The 24876-nt window shown below is 40.2% G+C and overlaps 1 protein-coding gene across 4 annotated transcripts in view; it reads left to right on the forward strand.

The window, feature by feature from the left end:
• Positions 1 to 24876, forward strand: part of YLPM1 (YLP motif containing 1) — a 68872-nt gene that overhangs the window by 24200 nt on the left and 19796 nt on the right. For 3 of the 4 annotated variants that reach the window (XR_006415298.1, XM_044435983.1, XM_044435985.1), the window contains 11 exons: positions 2328 to 4472; positions 11041 to 11158; positions 11869 to 12379; positions 13856 to 13948; positions 14437 to 14614; positions 16950 to 17083; positions 18033 to 18187; positions 19213 to 19275; positions 19609 to 19728; positions 21818 to 21994; positions 24453 to 24536. Coding sequence is in view for 3 of the 4 variants with exons in the window: in XM_044435983.1 (XP_044291918.1) it covers positions 2328 to 4472; positions 11041 to 11158; positions 11869 to 12379; positions 13856 to 13948; positions 14437 to 14614; positions 16950 to 17083; positions 18033 to 18187; positions 19213 to 19275; positions 19609 to 19728; positions 21818 to 21994; positions 24453 to 24536 (3778 nt within the window). In the remaining variant the exon portion in view is untranslated. The remainder of the gene's footprint in view (positions 1 to 2327; positions 4473 to 11040; positions 11159 to 11868; positions 12380 to 13855; positions 13949 to 14436; positions 14615 to 16949; positions 17084 to 18032; positions 18188 to 19212; positions 19276 to 19608; positions 19729 to 21817; positions 21995 to 24452; positions 24537 to 24876) is intronic. The other variant, XM_044435984.1, reaches the window with a different exon arrangement.

Genomic DNA, 24876 nt, shown 5'->3' on the forward strand with positions numbered 1-24876 from the left:
GATTCTAGCAAATGTTGCACTCCTAAGTATTGCCACTCAGCAGTCATGTTTGACACACAGATCAGAACTCATTTCTTTCCCCCACAAATTGATCCAAAGTAAATATAACCTTACTCATCTAGGTCTGCCACAAAAACTTGTTTTTACAAATTTTAAAGTCCAGATTTTGCCATGAAGTCAATTTAGAATGTGAAAATAAGTTAACCTGTAATGGACACTATTGTCCAGCACACCTCTTAAGCAGTCTGAACAGTAGGAAGAATCCTGTCTTGTTTTAATATGCCAGGAACCTAATGCCATACACTTGAACACAGGGTCCAGACAGGACCATGGTGGAAAATCTAATTTAGACAGATAAGATGAGAATTTAGTACATGACAGGAAATTGCCCTGATGGTTAACAAGGGACCCCAAAAGCCCCATTTTCGAAGATATTTGTGGTGGAAAAGGAACCACATATTAAAAGCTTTTCTATCCCATTACCTACAGAACATCTTGGGATTGCTTACAATAAATAAGTAGAAGAAAACAAACCCCACAGCATCCAACCATTAATATACTAAAACCCCAGTTAAAATCAATTAAACATTGAAATAGCAGGAAAATAAAAAGGGATTTGCCTGCTGCCGAAAAGGATATAATGTCGGCAACAGGCAAACATCTTTGGGGAGTGTATTCCATAGTCGGGGCACCACCACAGAGAAGGCCCTCCTCTGGGTACTCTCCCCCCTAATCTCCTTCACGGAGGGTGCCTAGGGAGGATCTCTGCCTCAGATCTCAAGGGGCAAGAGGTCACATAAGGAAGAAGGCGCTCCTTCAGATATCCTGGACCCAAGCCATTTAGGGCTTTTGGGTCATAACCAGCACCTTAAATTGGGCCAGGACTTCAATTAGTAGCCAGTGTAACCGGTAGAGGACTGGTGTTATATGTGAAAACTGGCCAGTCCCCATTAACATCCTGGCAGTTCTATATATCTCTAAGAATGAGTATTCTAAAGCAAGTAATAGATTCTGGGCACCATCAAAAGTGCCAGTTGGCAAAATTCTGTGAGAAATAGTATCTTCAATTGGTATCAGTTGGAACTGAATAAACAGGACAGTTTATCCAATGTATTGCTCAACTGCTTCAAAGCAGGAATGGACACCTGGAGTTGCAAAATAAACAGTAACCAGTTATCTGTTAAAGGATAATTTTACATTCTAAAAAATATTTTTTCAATGACACATAAATAAATTTCCAGTCAATTTTGACAAAGTCTTTTCTAGCATCAAAAGAAACAATGGTAGCCTGCTCTGTTCATCAGAGTTTAACACAATTAACAAGTAATCAAAGGTCTGTATTTACCAAATCCCACCTGATCTGGTCAAACCAGTGTTTGTTTGTTTGTTTGTTTGTTTGTTAAAAGCTTTTGTATGCCATCCTATTACACAAGATCTCAGGACGGCTTACAATGAATGTGATAAGGTGCAGCAGTTCATTGGTGAAAATTGCACTCATTGTTTTAATATCAACATTAACTAAAGATGTGACTCAATAAAATAACTGTGATCCTTACTGGGTTGGTGCATCATTTAATCATGTGGAAAGTGAGCCCAATTCAAAAATACAGGAACACTAACCAAGTAGATTTACAACTAAGGAGCTAGAAATGGTTTTATACCACTCAGTTGGAAATTTGTCTGGACCGCATGATTTTTCAATACTGGTATTCATAATTTTCTTTATAATTTCCTCTACCCATACCAGAACTGAAATAAACTGTTGTTGTGAGGAACCTATGCATGGAAGAGGAATCTAGGAGAAAATGCATCCATATCATGCTCTGATATTACTACCTGCATTGCATAAATCCAAATAAAAATAAATAACTTTATTTATTCATTTTTTTATTTAACTTGTGTCCCACCCAACAGCTGAAGCCCTTTGGGCAATTTACAACAATCCATTAAAACACAATCTGAAATGCACCACAGTATAAAAACATTGAGGAAGAATTTTCCATACAAAACATTCACACCAAATTTAAAACACATAAAATCCCAATAATATATTGGAATTAATTTTTGCTGGAGAGGTGTATATTCTGTCATTCTCATCTTTATTTACAGATTTACAGATAAATTTACATTTCAGTGTTAATGATGTTTAAGGCAGTATACTAGAATTCTCTGTGATGTTTCCCATTCTCATAACAAGGTTAAAGCATTGCCCTAAGCTGAGCAATGGCAATTTTGGTTACAACTAACACAACCCTAGTGGGCTTATAGGGTTGCTAGGAAAATTTTATATCTATTATTTGAATAAAATGCAATTGTCTAACACACAGGTTTGATGGACCACGAGGAAGAGGCTTTGAAAGATTCGAACCTCCAAGACAGAGAGGCCCTCATTTCCACGGTCAACGTCTAGAAGGTCCAAGGCCAAGGCTTCAAAATCAGCACATGGATGGATCGTCAGGCAAGCAGGGAACAATCCCTCGAGGGCCAGCAGCAGCATTTTATACCCTCTCAGGTGCACCACAAATGCAGTCTTCCCAGGGAAGTGGACCACGGTGGCGGGGGCCTAGAGCCTCTCTGGGACAACAGAACCATCAATCAGAAACTAAAGAACCTTTTGCTGATATGGCCAGCAGCCAGGCTGTGGCAAATAAATCTAAGTTTACACCAGATACTAAACTTCCTTGCCCAGTTCAGTCAGATAAGAGCCTGCCTAAAGCACAGCAAAATATGCCCCGAAAAGAGGGCAGAGAGGTAGTATCAGAAGTGAAGAAACAGAGTTCCACTGAGTCTGTGTTGCAGACAGAAGCATCAAAAACATCCGCTCATACTACAGCTGGTCTACATCAGACACCAGTTTCCTCTCTTCTTCCAAAACCAGGAGTGAAGAAAGCATTACTACCTTCACCCATAATAGGAAATAAAGACTTGAATTCTACAGAAAATAAATTGGCCTCTTCAGAAAATAACCAGATCAAGGAACCATCTAAATTAGAGAGCAGGGAGAGGGGGCCAATTAAGCCAGGAGATAATCAAGCAAAAGGACCGGCTGGCAGAGGCAGGGGCCAAGGTAGAATGGAAGACACCAGAGGCAGAGGTCGGGGCCGACTGGATGATGTCAGAGGGCGGGGAATTCCAAATAGAGGTAGAGGTCAAACCAGAGATATAACTGGCAGAGATGTAACCTGTGGGCCAGGAATCCATGACAAACTGCCAGAGGGTCAGGGAGGCATCTGGGAAACTGGGATGAGTGGTCAGTCAGGCAGCCAGGAAAGGGCATTGGGTAGACGTTCAAGCAGCCAAGAAAGAGGGGTACCAGGTCCTCGCATGGGCAGCAGAGAGAGAGGCCGTGCAAGTAGTCGAGAAAGAAGCACAATCAGGCACCCCAACAGTCAGGAGAGGGGACTGGATCGGCAGGTCAGTAACCGGGACAGGGGCCCAGGTCGTCGAGCTAGCAGCCGAGAGAGGGGCCCAGATCGACGCCCTGGTAGCCGGGAGAGAGACCAAGTCAGGAGACCTAGCAGCCGGGAGAGAGACCTACACAGGCGTGATGCAGGTCTTGGAGGTGATATTGAAAATTTACCTTCATTTCATGAAGAACCACTCAGACAGCAATGGACTTATGAAGAGGGAGGACTAGAAGAGGGACATTCATATGAATACAGAGATATTCCTCCTCTGGAACGCAGACGACTGGAGGATTGGGAAAGAGACCGATACTGGCTTGAGCCTGATGAACCATATCATGATGATTCTCTTGATCCATATGAGAGAGATGACTTGTTGCCACACCGTCACCCATTACCACCCCTTTCACCTCTGCCCCCTTTGCCTCCTTTACCTCCCTTGTCTGCAGATATTGATAGACGAGAACCATTTTGGGATGACTGGGAAAGGCCAGTGGGTAGAGAAAGGGAGATTGACAGAGACCTGGATCGAATCAGAAGACCCTTGGATGTATATGATCATGAATTAGAAAGAGACTGGGACAGAGAATACATAAGACCACTGGGGGATAGGGATACATTAAGTTGTGATCGGGACATACCTCCTCTTCCACCTTTGCCTCCCCTTCCTCCTCTTCCTCCTTTAGACAGATACCGTGAAGATCGATGGCTGGAAGAGAGAGAAAGAGAAAGAGATTTCTATGACAGAGATTCTAGAGATAGGGGGGAGCTCAGAATTCGAGAGTATCCCGAAAGATGTAATACATGGAGGGAGCAGTCTGATTTCCCACCTGACAGGGGTGATTGGGAGAGAGAGAGGTTTTCGGATAGGTGGTTTTCAGATGAAATGGACAGATTTTCACCTTTAGAGGATCGTCTGGATCCACCACCCCTACCACCACGTTCATCTGAATTGCTGGATGAAGAGCCAAACCTAGCCTCCGACCAATCTCTAGGAGGAGTAATGGTCCTTAGTCAAAGGCAGCATGAAATTATCTTGAAGGCAGCTCAAGAGCTAAAAATGCTACGGTGAGTAGGCTGTTCTTATTCATTTTCTTTAGAAAATTGTTACTTTTTATTTCATCCCCAGCTCCTCCTTTGCACCTTGTATAATGGTGCCATTTAGGAATTTTGGCCACCTTGGATGTAAGAACAGGGTTAGGAATGCAAGTTTGTATCAAGGAGGATCACTGAGATAAACTCTGTTTTAAACCAGTGTTGTGCGAAGTCTTGTCCAACCCTTTGCAACCCCATGGACAACATTCCTCCAGGCCTTCCTGTCCTCCACCATCCCCTGGAGTCCACTTAACCTCACACCAGCTGCTTCAGTGACTCCATCAAGCTACCTCATCCTCTGCCATCCCCTTCTTCTTTTGCCATCTTTGTTCCCAGTATTAGGTTCTTCTCCAGGAGTCCTTCCTTCTCATTAGGTGGCCAAAGTATTTGAGTTTCATCTTCAGTATCTGGCCTTCTAAAGAGCAGTCAGGGTTGATCTCCTCTAGGACTGAACAGTTTGATCGCCTTGCAGTCCAAGGGACTCACAGGAGTCTCCTCCAGCACCACAATTCAAAGGCCTCAATTCTTCGGCGCTCAGCCTTCCTTATGGTCCAGCTTTCACAGCCATACATTGCAACTGGCAAAACCATAGCCTTGACTATACGCACTTTTGTTGGCAGGGTGATGTCTCTGCTTTTTAGTATGCTGTCTGGATTTGCCATAGCTCTTCTCCCCAGGAGCAAGCGTTTTTTAATTTCTTGGCAGCAGTCCCCGTCTGCGGTGATCTTGGAGCTCAGGAAAATAAAATCTGTCACTGCCTCCATTTCTTCCCCATCTATTTGCCAGGAAGTGAGAGGACCGGATGTCATGATCTTAGTTTTCTTGATCTTAGTTTTCTTGAGTTTCAAGCCAACTTTTGCACTCTCCTTCTTTACCCGCATCAAGAGGCTTTTTAGTTCCTCTTCACTTTCTGCCATTAGAGTGGTATCATCTGCATATCTGAGGTTGTTGATATTTCTCCCAGCAATCTTAATTCCAACTGGTGATTCATCTAGCCCCCGCCTTTCTCATGATGTGTTCTGCATATAAGTTAAATAGGCAGGGTGACAGTATACAGCCTTGCCAAACTCCTTTCTCAATTTTGAACCAATCAGTGGTTCCATGTCCAGTTCTCACTGTTGCTTTGTGACCTGCATATAGGTTGCTCAAGGTTTGTCAATAAGCTGGTCTGGTACTCCCATCTCTTTAAGAACTTGCCCCATTTGTTGTGATCCACACAATCAAAGGCTTTAGCATAGTCGATGAAGCAGAAGTAGATGTTTTTCTGGAACTCCCTCGCTTTCTCCATGATCCAGCATATGTTGGCAATTTGATCTCTAGTTCCTCTTCCTCTTCGAAATCCTGCCTGTACTTCTGGTAGTTCTCAGTCCACATACTGCTGGAGCCTAGCTTGTAGAATTTTGAGTATAACTTTGCTAGCATGTGAAAGGAGAGCAATGGTATGGTAGTTTGAACATTCTTTGGCATTCCCCTCTTTGGGATGGTAATGTAATGCCTGTTATTCCACTTATCTTTTGTCTTCCTGCTTTAGCATTCCAGTCCCCCATGATGACAAGGACATCATTTTTGGTGTTAATTCTAGAAGGTGTTGTAGGCCTTCACAGAACCGGTCAACTTCAGCCTCTTCAGCACCAGTGGTTGGGGCATAGACTTGGACTACTGTGATGTTGAATGGTTTTCCTTGGATTCGAACTGAGATCATTCTGTCGTTTTGGAGATTGTATCCCAGTACTGCTTTTCCTACTCTTTTATTGACTATGAAGACTACTCCATTTCTTCTGAGGGATTCTTGCCTGCAGTGGTATACCTGATGGTCATCTGAATTAAATTCCCCCATTCCTGTCCATTTTAGTTCACTGATTCCTAAGATGTCGATGTTCATTCTTGTAATCTCTTGTTTGACCATGTCCAGCTTACCTAGATTCATGGATCTTACATTCCAGGATCCTATGGAGTATAGATCTTTGCAGCATCAGACTTTCCTTTCACCACCAGATACATTCGCAACTGAGTGTCCTTTCAGCTTTGACCCAGTCGCTTCATTTTTTCTGGCGCTACTAGTACTAGCCCTGTGCTCTTCTCCAGTAGCATATTGGACACCTTCCGACCTGAGGGGCTCATCTTCCAGCATCGTATCTTTTTGCCTTTTGGTACAGTCCATGAGGTTTTCTTTTTTTTAACAAAATTTTATTAAAATTTTAAACTACTACTGAAAACATCAGTACTCAGACATCGGACTTACTGGGTCAGCCCCCTACTACATATCTTTTAACGTTCCATAATCATATTCAAATCCATTTATAATAACTTGAAGACATCTTTAGATCAAAACCAAGTCCTGTTTCTCCAGCCAATAAGAAAAAAAAGCAATTCCGAATTTGATAGAAGTCACTATCTTCCTTCTCCTTCATCCGTAAAATCAGTCCATCCATTTCTTGCAAAGTCCTGTTTCTCTTAACCAATATTAAAGGTAAGAATCTCCAAGTTGGATGAAAGTCAGTATCTTCTTTCTTCTTCACTAGAATAAGTGAAGAATAAGTAAGATTAATAAGTTCAATCTAAACAATTTCTAGACAATTCAAAACCTTTTCATTTTTCTAATAGTGGACAAATAGATTCCTCACTACCACAGTTACAAATAAAGTGAGAAACATCCATTTAACATCTTTAAAGACATCTTAGCTAATCTATTTGGTGGCAGCTAATACCTATAATATCTTTTAAACTGGCTTTCTTTAAGCTAAGTTACTAATGTTTCATCTACCTTAAACATCAGCTAATCATATACAATTAACTCCTTACGAGAGCTCAACTCTTTACCATCTTTAAGGTATCTCACTTATATCCATCCCTTTTATCACCAGCAATAGTAGCTTAGCCTTTCTATATCACATATGAACATGCCCAACCTATTTGAATCATCCCTTTTTAAAATAAAAAGAAAACATTCTCTTATTTTTTCCTTATACTTCTGCCCAACCTTTCTTCTTCCTTTATTTTAAATCGTTGTAGTGCCTGTAATAAATCATTATACATCTTCAATTGTACACCTCTGTCCAACCTTTCTTCCTCCTTTGTTTTAAATCATTGTAGTGCCTGTAGTAAATCGTTATACATCTTCAGTTGTAGTGCCTGCAGTCCAATAAACAAAGTTCCTTCTGCTAATAGCCACATAAACATAGGTTCTCTTAAATACTTAGCTGTCTTCTCCTTTTCCAACATGACGAGCAGGTCCCATGAAAGCTTGCTTTATTGGCTTTACTGATTGTGTTGCTTTATCCACTATTTTGAATTTTCCATCTGCTTGTTGCTTTTTTACAAGCAAATCCCATAGTAGCTTGTTTGTTAGTTTTTCTGATTTTATTTCTTTGTTCACCATTTCAGATTTTCCATCTATTTGTTGCATATTTTGTATATTCTGCTCAAATTCGGATTTCCTTTCCAGGGCTTCATTAATGGAACTGTCTAATTTATCGAAATTTTCTTTTTGTTCAGTTAAAAAAAGATCAAATTGTCCAATTAAAATGGTCTCCTGCTGTATTAGTATCGCCTGTAGGGATGATTGCAAAGCTGTGAAAGAAGTCTGTATTGCTGAGAGTGTCTTCTGTAATTCTTCCATATTAATAACAATTTTTGCCAAAAATTACAAAACAGCAACAAAAAAAAGAAGAAAGAAGAAGATAAAGGGAAAGGATATAAAAATAAGTATATTTACTATAAGTCCAGATCCAGAGTGGCCATAAAAATAAATTTTCAGCTTTCTTTTTAATCTAATTCACTTAAGAACAAAGGCTTGGCAAGTATCCAAATAGTTTGGCAGAGGTCCCAAAGACAAAAAGAAAAATGGCCACTTCTACAGGTAAATTATATCCTTCAGTCAGTTCTTGGCAAAAGTCCAACATACAAGAAAGATCCTTCTATCATTCAATTCCACAGTAATTATTTCTTTTAATTCTTCGCCCTTGGAGAGATTAGAGAAAAGAAAAAACCCTCTTCTTATTTACATAAAGGTCTCCATCTCTCTCACTTCATTTTAGACGCTGCTTGAAAATCCATGGGGGGGGGGAGTCCTTCCTCCATCCAAAGGGCTTTTCTTTTTTCTTCCTTATGCCAATTAGCAACAGATACAGCTTTTCCACAGGTACTATTGTAAAAGAAAGAGATAAAAATGTCTTTTCCCAGTAAATCCGACGAACTTCTAGGTAAGTTACTAAACTAAAAGTCGGATGTCGAGGACTTGTGTGGGGGGTAACCCCCCTGTGCTGTCCAGTTGAGAAATGCCTGATTTTCTCCCAGTAGATGTGGGGTTGCCACCACTGTCTAGGAGATTCCCCAGGCACTCTATCTTCGCCCCAACAGGGCTTAGATTAGCCTCCCCAGCCCACTACCGGACAATTACCAGAGTGATAACAGAGCCCCGTTAATCACAGCTGTGCCATCCCGACGCCATACCGGAAGTCCTCCATGGGGTTTTCATGGCAAAGATATTGGAGTGGGTTGCCATTTCCTTCTCCAGTGGATCACGTTTTGTCAGACCTCTCAGCTATGAGCTATGCTGTGCAGGGCCACCCAAGACGGACAGGTCATTGAGCTACACAAGCCCCTTCGCCATGACAAGGCAGTGATCCATGAATGAGTAAACCAGTGTAGGTAATGGTAATTCACCAGATGTTTTGAAGGTAGGTAATCCACCAGATGTTTTGAATCACAAGTCTCATCAGCATGTCCAATGGCCAGGGATCTGGGCAGATGTAATCCAAAACATCTAGAGGACATTAGATTGCTTATTGCTGCTTATCTATTTTAAACTAATAAACTTTACACACACACTTAGAATAATGTCACGAAATTGTTCTGTAGAATCAAGACGGATTGTAAGTAGAGCAGAACCGGTGGTGAACGCTTTTTCTTGAACCTGAATAGGGAAGGATAAAATTAACCTTGGTGATGAAGTGCAAAAATCCTGTTCATGCAGACCTGCAATATTTTGTAATAAACAATCCAGAAGGAGTTGTAGAAACAAAACAGAAGTGCTTGCTCATTGGCCTTCAGCTCTGAATTTATTCATATGGAAAGGATACAGAATCCTTTTACACTAAGATTGCTTAAAGAAGACAGGCCACTACTTCATTTTCTGATCCCATCAAGTTCTTAGGAGAACTAAACTTGTGAGTTCAAAGAAAAGTATTGCCTCTGGCAGCAACTAAGAGTTCTTTCAAGTAAGCAGATTTCCAGCACATGAAACAAATAAGCAAGTTTAATTTTGTTTTACTCAGTTTTAAAATACCCTTACAGTGTAATATACCAACCTTTTAGCATAATACACTGTATTTAGAGTTATTTACTGTGCCTTTTATGGATGCATCAAATATTCAAATATCCAATAAACATGACATGTTTATTTTAACTATGAAATGAAAGCAAATGCTCTTTTAACTATGAAATGAAAGCAATACCTGGCATCTCTAGATTGGATGAGGAAAGACTCCTGTCTTTAGCCTGGAGAGCCACTGCCAGCCATCATAGATAATGTTGGATTAAATGGGTGAATGGTCTGACTGGGTGTAAAGCAACTTCCTATGAAAATGTTGAGAAGTACATTAGTCAATCCTGTAGTAAATGGTGATGGGTTTTGCCATTTACAGACTAGGAGAGTGGTCTGTAGCCACCATTTAATTGTACAGTAGAAGAAGATAGGAGGATTTGCATTTTTTTCTAAACACCACAATGATAGCATACATAAAGGAGAATTTGCAAAACGCATCTTGGAAGCTAAGTGCTCTCTACAAACTGCATAACTAGCCATTTTCAGTAATGAAACAAGTGCTACTTTGGTTGGTAGAATTTATTTAAAAATGTATAATCCTGTCCATCCTGTCAAATGTCAAAACAAGGTAGCTAACAAGTTACAATGATTCAGTTTGCATGTAACAGGCCAATTGTGGATTAATTTAAAAGATTGATGCTGCTGTCTTTTAAAGATGAAACTTTGTCCTGATTGGAGGTTGTTCTGCCAAATCCAAACCTGGACACTACGAGCCAGTCAATGCAGATAACCTCTAATTAGTTGTTTTACTCATAATTAATTCACAGTGTCGAAGTTCAGACATCATAGAATAACTACTGAGCAGAATTAACGTATTGGAAATGATAGTGTCACAAGCCAGGTGCATGGTGGAACAACTCATGGTTTGAATGATTAATCCATGTTCTTCCATTAATTAATGCATGCCATCCATTTCAAATCTTACGTGTAGCAATAAAAATAGTAAATGCACCAAAGAAGAGTGATAAAACAGTAAAAATAAGTTGCAAAAAAGAAAGTACAATTGAAAACAAGACCAAAATAATCAAACTCCAGGCCAAAAGACTTCAGTAGCAGAAGTGATGTCAATCAGTCTAACATTATTACAAAATAACTTGTCTTTAGCTTGCTGACTGGAGATGGCATTCCATGGAGTTTGTGCCACAACTAAAAATCTGCATACATTGGTGTTGCTTTTGATTCTTAAAAGGATATTTAATATTTATTTATTTGCAGAGAACAAAAAGAACATATGCAGAAAATGAGTGAATTTGTTTCTGAGCCCCAGATACCTGAACGGCCACCACAGGAAATGCCTAGATCCCAAAGTACTGCTAGGAAGGATAACTTTCAGGTAAATCAAGTTTTGCTGCAAAAATTCTATACAAATGTGATCTGGCTGTGATATGCTTGTTTCTTTGTCTGTTTTAAAAAGATGCATAAGCTAGTTCTCCAGCCAAAAGTAAACCTGAAGTAATTAATAGAGCTAACATAGTACAATACAAGCATGATGCCATCGAATCTCAAATAAAAGCAAATAAAGATAAAATTGAAATCTCAACATACCACGAAAAGGATTTAACTGTACATTTCCAGGTTAATAAACATTTTAATGATTTTTCTGGTTGATTACAAAGTTTCAGTTGTGGGGCTGCCCATTGTCCATTGGGAGTAACATGTATTTTCAATTAAACAACAAACCTACAGTGGCTTATCTTCAGGCTGGCTTAACGTGATGTCCAATTCACCCATTGTTGATAATTTTACCCTTTTTTGGTAGTAGTTCATGTTGTGAATGTTAATTAACTGAGGGATGACATATACATTTCTACATTTCTCAACAGAGAACAGTCCTAAATAAAAGCAGAAAGACATGCTTTGAGAGACTTCCTCCTAGCTTTTTAGAAAGAGGAGGGGGACACACAATCGCAAGGCTTACTGGAGCTCATTCCTGTTTATGCATTTTGTATTAAGCTATTGTTCAGTAAGGCATGTGTTCGGGCAGCATTGTTCAAATGACTGTTACTTTACAGGTCTTTTATTTACAACTTTCATTTTATGTAGGGCTCCTCTGAAATGCAGCTTGATATACCAATGGAGGAACAACCTATCAAGCCTACTCCAGCTGTAATTATAAAGCCACCAGTCTTGTTTCGGAAGCCTACTCCAGCAACCAAGCCAGCTTCTATAGTAACAAAGCCTTCTACCCCAGTGATGAGGCCACCTGTGCCAGCTACAAAGGCTCCTCTCTCAGCAGCTAAGCTACCTGTTCCACCAACACAGCCAAGTATTTCAATTCCCATTTCAACTGCAGCAGCCACTCAGGTCCCAGCTCCAGTGGTAAAGTCATCACCTGGCATAAGCCAAGAGCGTTGGGATGAGGATTCTTTCCAGGGACTTTGGGATAGCAGTGAAGATAAAAGTTTAAAATCAGAGTATGACTTGCCCTCATCAGATCCTTTGTTGCCATCAGCAACAGTCCCGACATCCTTTGCACCAGGAATGGGACAACTTTCCAAGTCAACAATTATGCATCAGACTGTTGACTATGGACATGGACACAACCATGGGCAAGGTGAATACTATTTACTTTGATAATCAATGCTATTTAATACAGCATTTATGCCAGAAACATAAAGAAAACTTAGCCAATACAGTTAGATGAGTGTAGTGGGATGCATTCTGTGCATTGAAAATGAGGCCTTAAAGGAACATTTTATAGTGATATGTAACAGAAAAACTTTATGTCTGACTCCTTAAATCTTCTTATCATCTGTTCAGATTATGAATTTTACTGGCTCTTATTTTTATACCTTCTATAGAGAGTATGGCTTACCTTGGATGTTACACTGCAAGCATGTTGAACTTCAGGCTTGTAGGCCAGCCTAGCCCTGCAGGGTTCTACAGATTCCATGCAGTTTTCCCCTGTTTGTCAGTTGTTTGGTGATTTTCTGGGTTTAGTGCTGTCTTTTTCCCATTCTGAAAGGTTGAAGTGCCTGTCCTCAAGCTCTGTTATTGGCAGCAAGAATTTTAACCTAAAATAGGCTGGAATTATTGGTATTTTGGTGAACCCCTTTTGCCTTTGTGGCATCACTGGAATATGGCTCCCAAGGGCATGTCTGATACTGATTTTATCTTTCAGGCTAAAAAGAGGTTCTGTGCCTCTGCTGTACTGATAAATTATAAAATAGCAGCCAGCAGTCTACAGAATTGCCAGTATGGGGCTTGACATTGCTAGATTAGTGCAAGAGCATTAATAAAGGCAATCAAAAAACAAATGATAGTTACCTAATGGTCTGTAAATGGATCATGTATTGTGTGACTCTTCAATCCTAGTAACTACAGAACTAAGTCTGGAAGTGCTTTCCTGTAAAGAAAGGCTAAAGCATTGGGGGTTTTCATTTAGGAAAAACGATTACATGGTAAAGGTTTATAAAACTATGACTAGTGTGGCAACAGAATCGTAGACATTAGCATGATTGAATAAAGCAATTTTTAAGCTCTTTGTAGAACTGCTTCTTAATAATTACTTTGTATGGTGATTTTGTTATGTTGCATTTGTACCTGCTTTGACAGGTTGCTGCAGCACTATAATGCCTATTTACCCATCCAAGTTCTACTGACGAATAGCAGGTGGGAATTGTGAGAGTCTTTGGGCAAAATTAGGCTTCTGATGATTTCTGATACTTAGTGGCACCTGCTATTTTATTTTTTGAAAGCAAGAAATATTACACTTGCAGTGTTTCTGAGAAACTTTTCCCCCATGGAGAAAAAACTCTTATGAAAGCTTTAGCTAGGGAATGTCTGTTAAATTTAATTAAACTAAATTTGTGAGTAAGTCAAAATACAGAATCTTTTTTCTATGTGTCATTTGTACGTCTAGGGTATTGAAGCAACTCAGTTTTTAAAATAGTAAAACAGTGGATTGTGCCTTTCCTAGAGTCCTTGCTAATTGAAGAAAGGACAGATGTGTTGAACAGAAGAACAGTATCTGGGGCAATTTTTCTGGGGCACTATCTTTAATTCTGTTATGCCAATTTGTATTTAACAGACATAACCACCAGTAAAGGTGGACAAATTCCTTATGGGGAGCGAATAACTCTACGTCCAGAACCTCCTCATGAGAGGCAGTCCTTTTCAAAAGGTGGGTGCCTTTGAGATATTGCTTTGAAGAAAGCAGGGATTACTTTCAAATTTGGTAGGTTCCCTTCTGAGAAAAGAGATGAATTTTTTCTTCTTCCTTTTTTACATCAAGGTAACTTAAGTACATTGTCCATGTTTTGAATTGTTTTAAATATTCACTTAGAACTGTTGTAAATTGTATGTAGAATGTAGGGGTAGGGTTTTGGACAACTTCTTCAGACTATGAGTGAGCTGGTAATCTTTGACTGTTCCGTCATATAAAGAGCTGCTCACATGTAGAAAACTAGCCCATCAGAGAACATGAGAGAGCTTAGCAAAGCCTGCTGCTTGATATGATAGCTTTTTTCCTGAATGTTTAACACATGTTTAACACAAATCCCACACTTGTAGTCTGAAGTGGTTTAGCCTAAGAAGTCTATTGCTTCATTCTACTTCATTTCACAGAATGACAGAACATCTCTAAGATTAGTTTGACTTTTTTTTTTTCAGAACATCTAGGTCAAAGAGATCGATACATTAAGGAGAGGGAAGCTTACTTTGAGCGGCAAAATAATACCAATATAGATCACAGAGATTTCAGGAGAGAGCGAGAGCCATACAGGGACCGTATTTCTGGAGACCATGAACGGGAAAGATTTGACAAAGAACGCTATCAACGAGAAGATAGGTATGTAGCATAGGAATAATTAGAGCACAAATTTTTTTGCATAATGCTTCATATAAAGAGTCCTTAAGACTGTCTATTTTATTTGTGAGCAGTAGTAATAAAACTGTTTTTAATATTGATTCTGTACATATAAGCAACTTTATAAAAATCACAGTGATGTTTAACATTTCAGTTTTCGATCATATAAAATAAAAGACGGTCATATAGCCTTACATAAAAATAGACTGACAGGTTAAAAATAGCCAAGAAGAAAAATCACTTGTCACATTGCTGTCCAGTAGAAGTCCATACATTTTGGCTATGTTGTTTCAAATAGTACCCAAGACTTGGCTTTCCCTCATTACACTCCACAAAGGTAGTGCTGACTGATGGGTCTGTATTTGTGTTTTAAATTTAGTGTTGTTGTGAGCTGGTTCATATGTAATGACAGCCCATCAATTAAAGAACCCATGGATTATTGAGCACACATGGATGTGATTTCTGCAGAAGATCCATCTTCTCTCTTTTGGTGCATAACTCACACTTGGCTACTTCATGGGATGTGTAGCATGACATACATATCTGGACTGGTGGGTTGCTCAGGAGCATGGCTTGTTGGGCTGTAAAGTGAAAGAGATTCAGCTCATGTACAATAATCCATCAGTTTTTAAACTGTATGAACAGCCTCACTATAAAAAGAAAGGATGATTGTAATCGTTTAATCATTCATTTTGTTATAAATTACCTTGAATTTGTCAGAGATAAGGAAGATTATGACTGTTTTAAATAGGTAAAAACTCTTCCAATAAGTTCAACAGCAAAGTATTGGTTGAGAAATTGAGGAGTTTTGGAATAGACCAATGCACTGCCCGATGGATTAGGGCCTGGTTGACTGACCAAAAGCAGAGGGTAAACATTAGTAGGGAATCATCAGGATGGCAGCCAGTGACAAGCAGGGTCCCCCAGGGCTCTCTCCTGGGGCCGATCCTGTTCAGTCTTTTCATCAGAAACATGGAAGAAGGGGTGAACAGTCTGCCGATCAAATTTGCAAATGATACTAAAATGGGTGCAGTGGCCACAACTGAGGAGCAGGTATTCTAGATCCAGAAGAATCTGGACAGACTATAGAAGTGGGCAGGGGACAACAGGATGGCGTTCAATGTGGATAAGTGCAAGGTCTTGCACTTGGGGCATAGGAATGGGTGTCATAAGTACAGGTTAGGTGACAAGTGGCTGGAGAGCAGCACTTGTGAGAGGGTTCTCTGGGTACTGGTTGACTGCAGGCTAAACATGAGCAAGCAGTGTGACACAGTGATCAAGAGAGCAAATGCCACCCTTGTTGCATAGCCAGAAGCATGGCCTCTAGATCAAGAGAGGTATTACTACCACTCTATATGACTCTGGTGCACCTGCAACTGGAGTATTGTGCTCAGTTTTGGGCCCCTCATTACCATAAGGATATAGCCAGGTTAGAGTCAGTGCAGAGTAGGGCAACAAGGATGGTGGCCAGATTGCAGGGAAAGTCATATGAGGTGAGACTGAGGGAATTGAGACTCCGGGAGATCTGTTGGCGACATATAAGTTTGTGAGGGGGTGTCACATGGAGGTGGATAGAGACCTGTTCTCCCCTGCAGGGGAAGCAGGATGCACTCCAACAGAGCCAAGCTCAAGGAACAGAGGTTCAATTTGGATGCCAGGAAGCACTTCCTGACAGTAAGGACCTGTAGGGTATGGAATGGGTTTCCATGGGAGGTGGTTGAAGGCCCATCGGTGAGAGTGTTCAAGGATAGGCTAGACATGCACATGGTAGGCGTGTCGTGAGCAGAGCCAGTTGGAGCTGGGCATCAGACTAGATGGCTCAGGAGGCCCCTTCTGACTTGCTCTGTTTCTATGTTTCTGAAGTATTGAGTTGCTGTAGAAACTTATATTAGAGAGCTAGTTTAACAAATCCAAGTTTGTGTTCACTGCACTTCTATAATACATTCTATAGAGTGGCCAAGTGCTGCTTACCATGGAACATATTACAAAATATTTGAAAGGAAAAGATGAATGAGGATAAGAAGAGGTGTTTCTGGATTCCTAGAGAGAAATTAACATTTTCCTTCAGAAACATGTCATTTGGGGTGCTCATGCTTTAGCGTATGCTAGAGTACATTTGTTGCATCTAGTAGTAGGGGATTAGGTTATCAGGAAACTATTGTATAGATTTGTAAAATGTATGTAATGTTTGGAGTGCATTTTGTAACACATGGACACAATGTGTACATTTCCAAGTGTTATGCATGACAAAATGTCATGAACCACCCAAAGATCTTGAGCTTTCTCTGCAATTGAAAATGCTTTTTCCATTTGGCAGGCCATCTCCCTCAAGAACTCAGTCTTACCGTGACAAAGACCATTCAAACTCAAGAAGGGGAGGATTTGAAAGACAGTCATATGAGAGAAAGCCTGATCGTCCTCCCTATGATCATGGACCTTCCATGTTTGGAGGTATAATTCTTCAACTGCAGAAATATAAAACCAGAGGAGGCTTAAAACAAGTATAGGACTATGAACTTGTTGGTGCTCTTTAGCAGTAAGGAAAAAAGTATTAGTAATTTTTCTCCCTAATTCAAAAATGTAGTTTTAAGTAATTCTTTTCTCCAGTGTCATATAGATATTTCTTTATCCTAACCACCTTAGGAATTTGATTGAAGGACCGTACACTAATGTCCTAATAAAAATAACTAAAGCAAGAACCCAATTTTGCTGTCCAGCTGTTAATACCAGTAAACCCAACTTTTGATTCCAGAATATGACAGTATATTGGATATTATTATAGCATTTAAGGATTTTTAGAATGGGTGCAGGTGAGGCTTAGAGTCAGTAACCAGCCCAAAGTCACTCAGTGGATTTCATGGCCAAGTGGTGGCATAGAATTCAGATTTCCTAAGTCCTAGTCCAACACTCTAACCACTCATATCAGTGTTTTAGTTAGTTTATAATATGTACAAATGAGAACATAGCTTAGGTCTCATTTCTGAGAGACTGAGAGCACAGTCTCTGGTATGTATAAGTGACCAAGGAATGCTGGAAATCTTAGGCATTTTTTTCAGTCTAAATATACATAGGGTTGCTCCCTAAATAACTTATGGTCCTCCTTCTGGAGTTAAAATTGAGTTAACATGTAAACCCTGTTCTCTGGAATAGATATAAAATTATGATAAACTATGGAAGATCATGGTGCCAAAGCCTCTGGCCTGAAAAGAAAAAAAAATCTTCATATCATTCTTGTTTTTATTGTACTGGGCCATCTTCTAGTAGCTTATTTTTTGTTCTAGTGTAAAATGTTTATTTTGAAATAAATTAATGAAAATTACAGACTAAAAATGATCTTTTTATTTAGATTTTTATTTAATTTTGCTTTTTCTTCCTCTCGTTTGTGCAAACTTATGTTAAGGTGAAAGGAGAAATTACCCTGAGGATAGAATGGCTATTTCTGCTCCATCAATACCCCGCCAACCACCACCTGCCCCACGTGTAGAGAGGAAGCCAGAATCTAAAAATGTGGATGATATATTAAAACCACCTGGACGGGAAAGTAGACCAGAGAGAGTAAGTATTGTGAATGTGACTTTCCAGTCATATCCAACAAAATGTGTAGGAAACAAAGAGCTTCTGTTGTTTCCCATAACTTCCAAACCCTTTGAAAAATCTGTGAATCTCAATAAAAGAAAGCAGATTAGAGACCTATGATTTGGTAAATTTGACTGCAATTCTGCTGTGTGCCTTGCCTAATCCCCTTTCCCTTGTTAGCAATTCAGCCAGTGTGGTATGATGGTTAGAGCAATTCTTATATAGGGGCTTTCATGCCTGACTTGCAAGCAGACGGGGTAATTAGCCAGTCTGACCCACTTCCTAACTATAACACACACTCCCTTAGGTAGTGCCTAATTGATTCTGTGATTGCAAAATGCAGTACTGAAACAGATTGATCTCAGCAGATGCCTTTATGTGAAAAACTCTGTAAATGGATCTTTTATCCTTTCCTCTTAGGCACACTGTGACTCAACAAAACCTGTGAATTGAGGGCAAAGGATGGGCCTGAAGGAAGAACAGATTATGAATGTTATCTTCCTTTTGTGCTAATTGATCTGTCACTCCCACAACACCTCTATTCCCAACAGTGTACCATATTTGTTCCCTATAATAAAGGCTTCTTTTGATTTACGCCTGCACTGCATAGCTTCCCAAATTCCTGCAGTTAAGGCAGCATAACTTAAAAGCTGGTCTTCACAGTGATTTAAGCCTCCAGAATTTATAAATAACTTCCCTTTGTTATCTTAAGGATTTTTTCTTCAATTGTATTGTTACTTAGGCTAATGAAACAAGACTTTCACTTTGTGGGATTTTAGTTAATGCATGAGTCTGGGGAGTCATGCCACGTCAAAACTGAAATCTGGTTCATTGTTACCATAGCAATGCTGCAGAGGTGGCTTCATTTTTTAAGTCCCTTCCCAAGGGACTACAAGGAGTTGAGCTGTAGCTTGCCTTGCCGTAGGCAGAAGATTATTTGTCCACTATATACTCATTCAGCTGTGCAGCTGTCCAGTCTTTCAGTTATGTGGTCTTTGTTTCAGATTGTCATAATCATGCGAGGACTGCCAGGCAGTGGAAAAACTCATGTTGCTAAGCTCATCAGGGTGAGTGAATGACCATCCACTTGCTTTATATCTGTACTGAAGAGCAGAATTCAGTTACATCTTGGTCCTAGCCATGTGTGCATAGTTTCCTTTCTTTATCTGTTCAGAGTACAAAAGGAGAACTGTGATTCTAAAAATATTGTATATTTTTCAAATACCTCTGATGCCCTTTTTCAGTTTAATACAGCAGCTGGGCTGACAGAAATAAAAAGTTAAAAATAGAATGAACTCTTGCTAAATAGAGTGTGCTCTGCTTTGGAATTCTTTATGTTCCAACATGAAGCACATCTTACCATAAATGTAGGTTTATTTTCCTTCATGTTTCCTTCCCAGGATAAGGAAGTTGAATGTGGAGGAGCTGCACCCAGAGTGCTCAGCCTGGATGACTATTTCATCACTGAAATAGAGAAAGAAGAGAGAGACCCAGATACAAAGAAGAGAGTGAAAAAGAAGGTATTTTTAATGCACGTTCCTGTTAGTTAAAGTATTGTAACTGGCTTCTCAATGAATATGAACCACTGCAGTAACCTGCAAGGTTGCCATAATAACTAGGGAATTATCCCAGCTTCTAGAGCCTAGCAAATTCTGAGCCTAAAGCATGGCAGGATGCACTCTTGACTTGGTTTTCACTCTGGATTGAATGATAAGAGAGGAGCAGGAGAGATGTCAATTACATTTTCATGAACAAATTTTTACCTAGCAAGGTTAAGTCTGTTGGCATTTTCCAACATCTGCAGTTGATCTGCTCTCAGCCCCTGATAGATATAGTTCTGTGGAATTTTCCTGCTAGCATGGGTAGTTTTTCTTTTGCTACTTTATTATTCTGAACACAAAATAGTCTTGAATCTCATAGGCAGCATCTCATGCTGACAAGATCCTGATAAACTTGATTTTCCAGGGAGTTAAAGCAGTAACATAACTGAAACAGGAATTAGAATGCAGGTGGGAAAAACTGCTAAATAAATCCACTTGAGCATTGGCTAAAGCCTACTTGAAAAACTACTTGATGCCTCAATGCTAACAGAGGTGGCTTACATTTATGGCATGGTTACATCCACAGCAAAACCTTTCCATATAATAAGGATCCTTCTCTATTTTGGCCTCCAAAGTGGATTGGGGACAGTCCTCAGTAGGCCACTGAGATATATTTGCTTCAGCCTTTTGTGGATAAGATCATGCATGCCTACTCCAGCCTGGACTCCAGTTTGATTACAATACTAGGGTCCCCTAGAACCTTGTTCAATTAGAGTTATTTGAATGAATTTCAGTTATTGTAGCCCAAGGATGCATAAAGCATGCTTAGAGATATATAGTCTACTACCTATCTTGGGTATGTACAAAGAATTGGCTTTGGATGGAAAATCTACTTAATTCCCTTGTTTCAGCTTGTTTCCATAAAAACATAAGAAAAGTCATGCTGGACCAGACCAAAGTTCCATCTAGTCCAGCACTCCATACACATGGTGGCAAACCAGCTGCCCATGGGATCATTCAAGCAGTTTGGGTGCAAGACTTCCACCTGCCCAGAATTTCATGGGGTGCTTGCCAGAAATTGAGCCATGCTTGGCCATCAGGAATGGAAGCCAGCAGTCCTGCTTGCTGTGCCCCCTTTGCCCATGCTCCACTGCTTGCAACAGCAAGTAGGGAGGGAGCTTGACCACCAGGAATGATGGCTGGGGAAGGTCCCCAGTTGCATAACGATGGGTCTACAAACTCTGACTTCTTCCAGGCTTGGCTTTCTTCCTTAGAGAGGGACAAGCACCAGAAGAAGTCCAACAGATAGGCACAAACCAGGTTCCAGAGAGGGTCAGCATATCCTTAACCTATATCCTTGCCAATTATGGCTGGAAATACCCAGCCAAGAGCATGCAGCTGCTTGGATCAAACAGGTGTTAAATGCTTTACCAGTAGAATGGAGTGTCTCCATCACCTGGAAAGAAACACCCCTCTTGAAGAAATGTTCCTTGGACCCTAATGATTTACCAGCTGTCAGCCAGTGTTGAATCTTAGTTCTTTTGAGCAGGGGTTACTGGTATAGCTGCAGATATTTCTTAATGACAGTTGATTTGATTAATCCATTTAGTGTCCATTCCACCCTGACATTTGGACTGAAATGGCTTTAACCTATGCCAGCTCCTGCTGATTCTCCTGATCCTACAGCAGCCTTCAGTTATGATCAGTCAGAATAACCTTCTGGCTCTTCTATCTGTAGTGGGAATTGGAGATATCATATTTCAATGTTTCCACTCTGATCTGGTAGACAAATTCCAGATTGTGGCATTGTAGACTAATTCTTTGACTCCTTGAAATTTAAGCTATGAGTTTCCGCAGGGTTTCATCCTTTTTCCCATGCTGTTGAGGGAGGTTACTTAGAGTTGGGAGTTATCTCTGTTTCTCTTCTTTTACTCTAATCCTCATAAGCAAAATGATTTACTAGTTTATTGCTATTAAGTTACCAACATATGTGACAGCAGTAGGTACATTTGAGCTTTTTGAGAAAAAGAGTTTGTTCTTTTGTCTAACCTCCTTTTCTCTGGAGCAGATTTTGGAGTATGAATATGAAGCTGATATGGAAGAGATCTACCGTGCCAGCTTGTTCAAAACTTTCAAAAAAACTTTGGATGATGGGTTTTTCCCCTTTATCATCCTTGATGCCATAAATGATAGAGTACGCCACTTTGAGCAGTTCTGGAGTGCTGCAAAAACAAAAGGGTTTGAGGTAAGCTTTATTGAATAATCTCAGTCATTATTAGCACTTCTAAAACAGTCTTTTAGTGCCTTTGAATTGTGAATGTAGCAACTTGGCCCTAAGACAGAGCCAACCTTAGTTACCTGTAGGATTGGAGGTCAATTTTGGTAGAGAAACCTGGTAGCTGCTGCCTCACTATATTACTGAAGGACCAAAGCTCAATGGTAGAGTGTATGCTTTGCATGCTAAAGGTTCCAGGTTCCATCCTTCTTATTTCCAGGCAGTGCTGGGAAAGATCCCTTTCTGAAACCTTGACAACCTATTGCCAATGAATGCAGGCAAAAGTTCACTAGATGAAACAGCCATCTCACTAAAGCAGCTTCTTATTTTCCTATCACTGGCCTGGAATAAGATGAAGATATCAGTTAGGGCCTGATTCACTGAGGCAGCAGACAATGAAAGCAAAGAACAGGTTGGAGGCCAGATGCAAGGTTAGTGAATTTAATAAATGTTGCCCAGGCAAAGATTCAAATCTGATCTGGAAGCATATATAGCCAGGCCATGACAGACAGTAAGAACAGGTTATGGGGTAGCAGCGAAGTCATGCAGGAATCTGAAGAAAACAACACTGCACCGTTTCCCTCTGCAGTGCAGAGTGGTGACCTAACTGTGGAATGGTCTCCTGAGACCTAAATAGTCATCTGTCTTTCCACTTTTAGAAATGTGATGAAAAGCAGCTCAGTTCAGCCAAGTTTTGCCTTGCTGGAATGAAACTGCTACGTGATAGGAGTGCTGTGATTTACTGGAGAATTGTTTCATTTTTGTCTTGGATCTTGATGTTTTGTTTACAGTAGTTTGTTTTATATTGTGATTGTTTTGCTATGATAATAGTTATTTTTATAATAATAAAATAAAGAGGATTATTTGGATTCATAAAGAGGTGTGTAAGGAGAAAAGCAATGCTGATGAATTATCCCATTGTAGACTAAAGGCCTTTTGGGAATGAAAGAGGCAATTGTTCTTGGTGTGTGTTTCAGAGCCAGGGTGACATGGACTCTTCGGGTGAGACGGAGGAGGCCTGGGAAATGAGGCCTCTAAACATAGAGATGGAGGAGGCAGAAGAGTTTATCTCAGGGCTGCCATCTCCAGGTATTCAGGCAGACCCTGACCTTCAGAGTCTGCAAATGCTGGGAGAGGACTTGGGGTAGAAGCCAGATGAGTCTTGCCCTCATGACACAGTGTTGGGAGAAGAGTAGGACTAGCCAACTAGAGGGCCTGCATACAGCTAGGAGGCTTTCCTGTCTCCAGAGGGGCACTCTCAGAGAACTAGGATCCCAAAGGTGGATTTGCAGAGCTAGTGCCTAGTTTGGGTTCAACAAACTGCTCTGTGTATGCTCAGACTTTTTTCATTGCCTCTAGTTTGGATGTCCACTGGAAATAAAGAGCTTTTGCTGTTGTTTTGAAAGAGAAACGAGGGAAGCCAAGCTCCCAACGGGGCCCATCTAGTATTCTTGTTCACACACTGGACAACCAGTTGTCCACAGGAAACCCACAAACAAACTATCTGGGCAAAATCACTTCCCTGCCCTGGTTTCCCAGCAATTGGTGTACATGGTCATACTTCCTGTACTACTGTTGGTAGCAAATAAAAATAAGGACTAGGAGCTGTGTTCCACGGAAACGTCCAGTCCTCCTTTAAAGCTATCTAACTTGATGTCCATCACTGCATCTTATGGAGATGAATGCCATAGTTTAATCATGTGGTTTGTGAACAAATTCTATTTATCTGTCCTGAAGCTGCCGCCAATCAGCTTCATGGAATGATCCAGGGTTCTAGCATTATGAAAGAGGGGGGAAAAGGCCTCTCTGTCTATATTCTTGACACCATACATAATGTTGTACACATCTCTCATGTCTCCTCTTATTTGCCTTTTATCTAATCTAAACTATCCCAGACGTTGTAACCTTTTCTCATTGGGGAGCTGCTCCAGCCGTTTGACTACTTTAGTTATCTTTTGCTGCTTTTTTAAACTCTACAATATCCTTTTTAGTTGTGTCAACCAGAACCAGAACATATTTTTCTAAGAATGGGTGCACTATAGACTTCCATAGAAGCAAGAGGATATTGGCAGTTTTATATTCAGTTTCTTTCCTAATTATGCCTTGCACAGAGTTTTTTCTTTTGACAGCAGCTGACATTTTCATGACCTCAAGATTGCGTTCTTGGTCTGTCACTAATGAGTTCAGGTCCCATCAGCTTATAAATCCATGAAATTACTAAGAGGATGAGTGCATAGGCTTGTAAGCTTTCCAGTTTAGGTCCAACTGATCCTGAGGTTATCACTGCCATCTTTCAGCCAGGTTTTATCCATCTTATTTTGGATATACTATGTTTCCTTTGTCTATCATACTTACATTGGAAAATGCCTCTAAGAACGTGGGCCACATGTTTTGAACACATTGCATACTCTTTCCTTCTGTATTCTAGGTCTATTTGGCTGAAATAACTGCAGACAACCAGACTTGCTGTAAGAGAAATGTCCATGGACGTAAACTCAAGGAAATCAGTAAGGTAGCTGTATAATTATATGGAAGCACAGAGACCACTGAAATTTTGTTTTCTAAGGACAACCAGAAGTATATGTCCTGGGGGGAAAAAACAAAGCTATCTATTTTGAAGAGATCTAAGAATGGTCCTATATTCACTAGTCAAGGTATTCTGTAAACGTCCTTCTTTTGCACATTCTGTAATCTTAAGTCCTTTTCTCATTTGAGAATCTCTCTTGTTGTTAGTATACCTGGAAAATACTATAGCTGCTATTACCAGCATTTAACAGGCACACTTGTAAAAACCTAGGGTTAGATCTCTCTCTCTCTCTCTCTCTCTCTCTCTCTCTCTCTCTCTCTCTCTC

Source organism: Varanus komodoensis, unplaced genomic scaffold, assembly GCF_004798865.1.
Source record: "Varanus komodoensis strain SLA01 unplaced genomic scaffold, ASM479886v1 scaffold3, whole genome shotgun sequence".
Taxonomy (NCBI): domain Eukaryota; kingdom Metazoa; phylum Chordata; class Lepidosauria; order Squamata; family Varanidae; genus Varanus; species Varanus komodoensis.